The 9,204-nt window shown below is 38.4% G+C and overlaps 1 protein-coding gene across 9 annotated transcripts in view; it reads left to right on the forward strand.

Annotated features, from left to right (window-relative positions):
• The window catches only part of KAT6B (lysine acetyltransferase 6B), a 113,901-nt gene extending 105,203 nt beyond the window's left edge, over positions 1-8,698 (forward strand). For all 9 annotated transcript variants that reach the window (XM_075758606.1, XM_075758612.1, XM_075758605.1 and 6 more), the window contains 4 exons: positions 930-1,089; positions 1,707-1,973; positions 3,208-3,514; positions 5,479-8,698. In XM_075758606.1, the coding sequence (XP_075614721.1) occupies positions 930-1,089; positions 1,707-1,973; positions 3,208-3,514; positions 5,479-7,970 (3,226 nt within the window). In that variant the 3' untranslated portion in view covers positions 7,971-8,698. The remainder of the gene's footprint in view (positions 1-929; positions 1,090-1,706; positions 1,974-3,207; positions 3,515-5,478) is intronic.
• The last annotated feature ends 506 nt before the right edge of the window (positions 8,699-9,204 follow it).

Here is a 9,204-nt window from a genome sequence, read left to right on the forward strand (position 1 = left end):
CTGACCTGCCTAAAAGGTATCCAGAAGGTCAGTGGCTGAGCCAAGAAAAGAAATCACTTCTTTGAAATTCCTGCCAAACACCTTGGGTATGACCTCCTATGATTTCCTACATTTTGTTAATTTTTCCTATGTGTAGTGAAATAGAAGTTTGTCACAACTCTGTGAAAGGGGTTCACCTGGATCTGATTATTTTTTAAAGCATTCTCTCAGTGGAAGGTAATATTGTCACTTAACCTACCTGATTTTTACAGCATGTGAAATCCTTGCTAAAAACATTTGTTGTTGTTTAAAATTGTATAGTTCTTTTTAACAGGGGACTTTGGTGGGATACGTGCTAGTACATTAGCATACTGTGCTATTATATTAGTCTTTACCTACTTTTGATACACTACTTCATTTCATTGTGATTTAGAAAGTTGTTTTCTACTGCATCAGCATAGGACTAAGGTACATTTTTTATGCTTCATTAGAAAACCTATGTTTCTAACTTGCTTTCTTCTCCAGTTAGCTGCCATCTTCAGTTGTAATATTAATGGCTTTCTCACTCTTGTGAGATCACAGTGGATCTCACGATCCACAATGTTTTCTGTTTATGCTTGTATGTCATACTAAAATTGGAAATTGCTCTGGCAATGACTGACACACCAACACTAAACTTCTTGCATGGATCTAGAGTAGTCAACTATAAAACCTTTACTTTCCTCTCTGTTGCCTTAGTGATTGAGCTTTCACTTCGTGAACTGCACTTTGTCTAGGTAAAGAGTCAGCAGTTTAAGTGTGTTATCTGTGTATGTCAGCTGATATTTGTAGTTTGATGTATCCATTTATTTACCCATCTATTTTCACAGGTTATTGTGCAAAAGGATTTAAACTGTAGGAAGGTTGGTTTAGGTGATCGCTTTCTAAAATTACTGTTTATTGTATTGTAGATTTGTAATTATTAGAAGGGAAAAGCTGATTTCAAGTCACATGGAGAAACTGAAAGCAAATCCACGTATCAATGAAGTAGATCCTGAAAGCTTGAGATGGACTCCTTTGTTAGTTTCTAATGCTGCAGTTTCTGAAGAAGAGAGAGAAGCAGAAAAGGAGGTAATAACAGAAACTTCTTCTGAATTTCCCTTCCGTTGGATGTCATCACTCTGAATATTCAGCATTAGGCTGTCTCAAATAGACCAGTTTTAACTTTGACCACTGCTTAATGATTGCAGATACTGATATTTATTGTAATGAACAATTTGTTGAAGCTGTGCAGCAAGACATGGTAACTTTGGGGGGATGAATATGAAAACTTAAAACATGAATCACTTGTCATGGAACTGTATTTATCACTCTTGAGGTAGTCGAAGAGCATGTAATCAGATCAAATTTGGTGCAGAGCTCAGGGGCTGCAGTGTCAATCGATTCTTTGTGTTATGAACTTGCTCAAAGTGATCCATGTCAGTGGGCATGTAATGTAGTGCTAAAGGACTTAAATCAATTCGCTGCATCATTAATAGTGCTAAATATCCCATGAAATGCAATCTTCTTTGGTTTGTTATCCTAACTGTTGTAAAGGAGCTACTAGATGATTCAGCTGAAATGTTGTCGCTAGGTTAGCCAGCAGTGCTAATCAACGTTGACTTATTGTAACTCTTTAGCTGAACGTAAAGGATATGGCTAAGTAAATGCTGTTTCAGTGATCCATTATTTTAACCTCAACCCTTCAGGCTGAGCGTCTGATGGAACAAGCTAGCTGCTGGGAAAAGGAAGAGCAAGAAATATTCTCCACAAGAACTAATAGTAGGCAATCACCTGCAAAAGTACAATCTAAAAATAAATATTTGCGATCTCCAGAAAGTGTGGCAGTGGTGGGGGAGCGAGGGCAATCCACAGAGCAATCTAAGGAAAGCAGCGAGGAGGATGGCGGGGATGAAAATCAGCAGAGTTCACCTCCTCGGCTGACAAAGCCACAGTCGCTGGCCATAAAAAGAAAGGTGTGTTCAATGGTTTGGTTTAAAGTCATTAATCTCTGATTTCAATCAAATAGTTATCATCACACTAACAATCTAGTTTTTACAAACATTTATTAGGCTGTTCTAATCCTTTCTATATGGTTTGGACACTGAAAAATTCCTGACTCTGGGGTTTTTTTTCCCCCTTCATCCAATTTTTTTATCTTTGGGATTTTTCACAGAACTGTAAAATAACTAATGACACAAATCAGAATTTCCTGTTAATTTTTAAACTAGTGATTGCCCTCTGCTGTTTGGGATTGGTATTGGTTCAATATGTTAATGGTTCTTAGTTTTTCATTTTAAGATGGAGTCCAGCTCCTGGGGTTTGTCTTTTTACTGGTTTTAATATAGGAACTCCTTAAAGCGGAAAAAACTGTTTTTTCAAAAGCAAATGCTGTTAAAAGGAGTTTTTTACCCATATTCTTCTAATTGCCAGTAGATTTACATGTTAAATTCTGGTTACTGTAGTGTTTACATAATTCTTAATTTCATTGAAAAATCAACTATTTGAATGGTTTAAATTAGTAGACTAAGCATCCCAAAATTTTTAAGTGCTCACCTTAGCATATGTATTTAGGTGTCTCTGGTCAGAATTGGAGTGTCCCTTTGTTTATACTTTAGTAAGAGCAAACTTAAAAGTAACTATAAATCTGTGAGAATGCATAACAATAGAAACACAAACTGTTGAACAGTTTTTAGTTATAACAGCCAACTGTAGGATTCTTTTAGTGTATTGTTGAGACCCATGTGAAGCTTGAGGTACACTTCCTCTGCTGTTACCTATTTTTCTATATACATACTTATTTCTAAAATAGCAGAAACCAGAAATGTAGAAGAATAAACTTTGATATTTGTCAAGGTTGTTGGGGAATTTTAAATCTACAGAGGAAAAATGTGTAAGTACAATTTATTTAATTTGCTATGAATATTATTTGACAGAAGAAAGTAAAAGTCACTACAGTATGAAGAAAATTCTAGCCTTAATTTTCACCTACAGAAAAGTTTGTGTGCCTATACAGATGCATACCTCTTTTAACTGTTTAGACATTTTACTTTTAGATTCTGTCTACATTTGGATTTGATGCAATGTAAGGTATTTTTTGAATGAGTAAATAGATTATTGTAAACTCATTTTACAAAAATTTACTTATGTCCAGAATCAGCTTACAAAGAGGAATGTAGGAAGAGTTATGTTTGTGGAATTATTTTTCAGAGACCTTTCATACTGAAGAAGAAAAGGGGTCGTAAACGCAGAAGGATTAATAGCAGTGTTACAACAGAGACTATTTCTGAAACAACAGAAGTGTTGAATGAGCCGTTTGATAACTCAGATGAAGAGCGTCCCATGCCGCAGCTGGAACCTACCTGTGAGATGGACGGGGAAGATGATGACTTGAAGCCTGTGATTAGAAAAGCTTTTGAGTATCAGTCTGGGCAGCAGAAACAGGAGGAGGAGGAGGAGGAGCAGAGCAAGGAGGAGAAAGATATTCGTTGTTACAGGAGTGATGACAATTGTACAAGTAAGCTGAAAATGTTCTTATGTCTTCACAAAAATAATTTGCTGGTTGGTCTTCAAAGGAAGTGTTTATTTTTGTCATAAATCTGGAAATTTTTAACAAGATGTATTTAGCCATTTTGGTCTTAAAATCTTATGGTCTTAATGTGCTTTCTGCTTAGAGGTGCTACTGGAGCCATTAATCTCATGTAGTTTATTAGAATTCAGTGGTGGCTTCAGACTTTTTTGTTTGTTTGTTTCTATTGTATTTACTACTTCTGTTATTCCTGACCCATTAATGTTGTAAACTGGTTTTTGTATTCAGAAAACAAGTGTTTTCCAGTCTGAAGCACTACAGTCCTTGTCATGTTGCCAAAACCAACTTTTATGTCCCTACAGCAGGGCATTTCATACTCAGCAGAGCAGGGGTATCACTGGGATATTGTCTGATACTGGTTTTGTATTCTTGGTAAAGGATACAAGCAAAAAGTAAGACTTGATTTACACAGATACCTTTCTATTCAGCATTGTTGGTAATTCCATGAAATGTTTGCTGTTTCTGGGGCACAATATGTCCTCAGCACCGGGATCCCTACTTTTTTCCCCACAAAAGAGAGGGATAGTTTTAACTGTGTTCTTTAAAAACTGCTTATCTAGTTTGATTTCAAGGATGTTCCCCGGCAGAAAAGCTAATGGATAGGTAGTGAAACTACTAATGAGCTTTTCTGAATGTATACTTGTGCCTTGACCTTCTGGCTCTCAAAGTACCCTTAGAAGTTTTAATTCCAGAATGAATGACTGGATTTTCAGGTCTATATATTTTCTCTTAAGAAGCCAGTGGGTACTACTTTAGTGTTTCTATAATTGCATGGGAAGTTTAATCTTTGCAATCCTCAGCTGAGGGACCATGCGCTGATTTCTATTTTAAACAGGTTTTGTGCGACTAGAGCAACCATGCTTACAAATATTGGTGCTGTTACAAACCAGTGTAGAGGTACATTAGAATATTACTGCTTTTTCATGCTTTTCAACAGAAATGAATTAAACTAGCAGTAGCAAATTTGGAGTGTTCCAGTTATGTCCCAGTAGTCAGGTTTGTGCTGCTTTAACTAGGCTGATACTGTGTATTTGTCCATGGACCGTTTCATCACATTAATTGACTGTAGAAGCATTAGAACACTACAGTGAGAGGCAGAACTTGGCAAAGGAGTATCACTGAAGCCATTACACTCCCAAGTGCGGCACATTATATCCTGAGGACTCTCCCTTTTTCTCATGTATATGTAAGTGGTATCTGAGGAGAGAGGAGTGAATGTGTCTTCATAGTTTTTTTTATAGTCAATGGATTCATGTAGTGCTCTGATGCACTCTGTGTTCAGTTTCAATTATCATTTGGTTTTTGTCATGTATTGTGAGCTGTATCATGATATGCTGCCCATGAGAAGATACTAGAATGAACCATCTCTTTTTTTTTTCTTTTTTCTCCTGCCCCCCGCCAGTGTTGGTAGTAAAGCATGATTATGTGCTTAATATGGCTTGTCCTCTGGAACGGTCAAACAGGAAATTCCAGACTCTCATGTTATTACTGTCAAAAAAAGATAAATATCCATTAGATCTATGTCTACATCAAGTGATGGCATACCTCTATTCTAAAAACACAGATTGATAATCAAATATTTGGACAGTATTTTTGTCTTAGTTTACCTGTCTTGTGATTTAAATCTGGGATTCTTCTAGTGTATAAATGGTGGTTCTGATGGTCATAGTTAAAAGGCCACCAAACAAGAACAACTTTACATTATCTGTGTAAGTGTGTTTGAGCTGTAGATATTATGTCATTCTGTTGTAGTCTGAGCTCTGTTTATAACTCTTGTTCCAGAGTTTCTTAATACATTTTGAGTTTATAAATTACTTTCGGGTTTATGTTTGAAAATATTGATTAGTTTGTGCAAGCTAAGACTTTTCTTTTGTCTCTATTGCTTCCCAAAGATAATACAGAGGATGTAGCTGTATTGGAAGAAAGCACTAAAGACAATCTTGAACCTTTAAAGAGTAAGCAGGGTTGGCCCAAAGGAGTTAAGCGTGGTCCATCTAAATGGAGGCAAAGCAAAGAAAGAAAACCTGGCTTTAAGCTTAATTTATACACTCCACCCGAGACTCCTATGGAGCCTGACTATCAGGTGCTGGTGGAGGAACAAAAGGAAGTAGCTGAAGACAAGCCCTGCTCAGTTCCTGCTGTTACGGAGGAAGCGATTAAAGAGTCTGTTGAAGTATTACCACCACCAGATGATGAGGTAAAAGAGGTAGAACCTGAACCTCTGCATCCACCCAGTGAACCCTTTGAAAAACAAGAAAATGATAGGATGAAAGCTGGGGAAGACAAAAGGAGTGTAGAAGAAGGGGGAGTCAATTCAAAAGATCAAGAAAAACACAAAGCAGAAGAGGCATTTCTGCAAAAAGAGGAGTCGTCCATGCATTTGGATGACCAGGAGGAGGAGGAGGAGGATGAGGATGAAGAACCTTCTCACAATGAGGATCACGATGCAGATGATGAAGATGATAGCCACATGGGTTCAACAGAAGTGGAGAAAGAGGAATTGCCTGGCGAAGCTTTCAAAGAAATGCTGGAAACACAGGAGTCTTTTTTAGACACAAATGTTCAAACTGGTAATTCCAATCAGGAGGACATAATGGATTGTGGTGTTGACCTCGCAGCTGATGAGTGTGAAAGTGACCAGAAGGAACTTGCTACAGATTCAGACCCGGTGCCTGAATCTGACGATGATCATACAGATAACAACCAGGACCAAAAAGCTGGTGAAGAGTTACATTCCAATTTCAAGGGAGAGAGTACTGAGACCATGGAGATTGATTCAGAGACTGTTCAAGCAGTACAGTCTCTAACCCAAGAAGCAAGTGAACATGAAGATACGTTTCAGGACTGTGCAGAGACTCAAGAGGCCTGTAGAAGTTTGCAAAACTATGCCCATAATGACCAAAGTCCCCAAATGACCACTCTGGATGACTGTCAGCAGTCTGACCACAGTAGCCCAGTTTCATCTGTGCACTCTCATCCTAGCCAGTCAGTTCGTTCTGTTAATAGTCCAAATGTTGCTCCTTTAGAGAACAGCTACGCTCAGATCAGCCCAGATCAAAGTGCCATTTCTGTGCCGTCTCTACAGAACATGGAGACCAGCCCAATGATGGATGTTCCCTCAGTTTCTGATCATTCGCAGCAAGTTGTGGATAGTGGGTTTAGTGACTTAGGGAGCATTGAGAGCACAACAGAAAACTATGAAAACCCAAGCAGTTACGATTCTACAATGGGTAGTAGTATCTGTGGAAACAACTCTTCTCAAAACAGTTGCTCATACAGTAGCCTTACGTCTAGTAACCTAACACAGAGTAGCTGTGCAGTGACACAGCAGATGTCTAACATTAATGGAAGCTGCAGTATGATGCAACCAACAAACATCAACTCTCCTCCCACTTGTAATGTAAAATCTCCCCAAGGTTGTGTTGTTGAAAGGCCTCCAAGCAGCAGCCAACAGTTATCCCAGTGCAGCATGGCCGCTAATTTTACACCACCTATGCAGTTAACTGAAATCCCTGAGACTGGCAATGCAAACATTGGTTTATATGAAAGAATGGGGCAGAGTGAATTTGGAGCGGGGCATTACTCACAGCCATCTGCCACCTTCAGCCTTGCCAAACTGCAACAGTTAACTAACACGCTTATGGATCATTCTTTGCCTTACAGCCATTCAGCTGCTGTAACTTCCTATGCAAACAGTGCCTCTTTGTCCACTCCCTTAAGTAATACAGGGCTTGTTCAGCTTTCTCAGTCTCCACATGCTGTTCCTGGAGGACCCCAAGCACAGGCTACCATGACCCCTCCCCCGAACCTTACTCCTCCTCCCATGAATTTGCCACCTCCCCTTTTGCAGCGTAATATGACTTCATCGAATATTGGAATATCCCACACCCAAAGACTGCAGACTCAGATGGCCAGCAAAGGTCACGTTTCTGTAAGAACCAAATCCACACCTCTGCCACCTGCTGCTGCAGCTCATCAGCCACAAATTTATGGGCGTGCTTCACAGACTGTGGCCATGCAAGGGCCTGCGCGGACCTTAACAATGCAGCGTGGTATGAACATGAGTGTAAATTTGATGCCAGCCCCAGCTTATAATGTCAATTCGGTGAACATGAATATGAATACCCTTAATGCTATGAATGGTTATAGTATGTCCCAGCCGATGATGAATAGTGGATATCACAGTAATCATGGGTATATGAATCAAACACCCCAGTACCCTATGCAGATGCAGATGGGAATGATGGGAACTCAGCCATATGCACAGCAACCAATGCAGACAGCACCCCACAGTAACATGATGTACACTCCTCCAGGGCATCATGGCTACATGAATACAGGCATGTCGAAACAGTCTCTTAATGGATCCTACATGAGAAGGTAGGCCCTTGGAGAGACAGACTACCAAACTGGCGTATTGGATTGATCTGCACAAGTATCTTTTGGAGAGTACGATTTCAAAACCAGCAATTGGTGTGAATGCAAAAACATTTGTTGGCACCATTTAAAAGCTGTATGCAGCAGAAAGCCTTATACAAGTTTTTCTTTTTCCTTTATTTCTTGTTTTGGTTTCTGTTTCATTTTGGTTTTGGTTTTGCTTTTTTTTTTAACTTTGTGGGATTTAACTTTTCTCTTTTCTTTGGGGGGAATTAGGTGGTTTTCCATTTTTTGTTTATTTCATTGAGCTTGAAGTTCTCTGGAAAGGAAGAACTCTTTCTATGAACTGCAATTACACAGCAGCTGATGGTTCAGAGCCATTTTATGTGCCTGCTCCCATTAAAAATGTGGATAAATAGACTCCAAAACTACCAGACAGTACTGGATCGTGAGCTTTTCTCTCTCCTTTCCCCACATGTAAATGCCTTTTAGCAGTTCTTTTATTGTATTATTTTGTTTCTGAAGGTGACACTTACGCATGCCGCTAATGTCTTTGTTAGTGACAGTGCATTTTGTAGTACTGTACAAGTGTTGTGCTTAACAGTAAGCCATTTCTTAATTTTTTTGCCTTGATTAGGTTACCCTAGTTTGAGGGGTAAAAAAAACAGAACTATATTTTTGTTAATTATAAAACTTGTAAAAAATAATAAAAAAAAGCTGCAAAAGCTATTCACATTTTGGTTAGTTCAAAGGGTTTTATTGCTGTATGTTTAGTGTAAAGTTGAGACTCTTTTCCATTTTTGTGACCCGTTTCTTTGGGGCTGGGGTAGGAAAAAAGGCAGCTTTCTGTTTTATAAATACTGTTATGTTTTTTTGTTGATTGAAACATCTCAGTGTTTATTTGTCAAGTTTTGAAACATTTTCATATATGTCCAAATACTTGGCAGGATTTAAAAAAAAAAAAAGTAGTGAATTTGGTGTAAAGTTGCTATTTTATGGAAATGCCTCTAACTTTACATTTTCATTCCATCTGTAGATTTTTCTATCTTTATAAAATATTGGAGTTATTTTTTAAGGGAAAAAAATAGAGCAGTAGCGTGTGAATAGCTCAAACTAAGCTTACAGATCGCATGTAAAAAGGCAAAAGTTATTTGTGTCTGTTTATATTGCTTCCTTTTTTGTAGCCTTTGTACCTGTACAGAGTGACTGTAAGGGCCGAACAGAAGAGGCTTGATACGTGT

The sequence above is a fragment of the Balearica regulorum genome, chromosome 7 (genome assembly GCF_011004875.1).
Source record: "Balearica regulorum gibbericeps isolate bBalReg1 chromosome 7, bBalReg1.pri, whole genome shotgun sequence".
NCBI classification, from domain to species: domain Eukaryota; kingdom Metazoa; phylum Chordata; class Aves; order Gruiformes; family Gruidae; genus Balearica; species Balearica regulorum.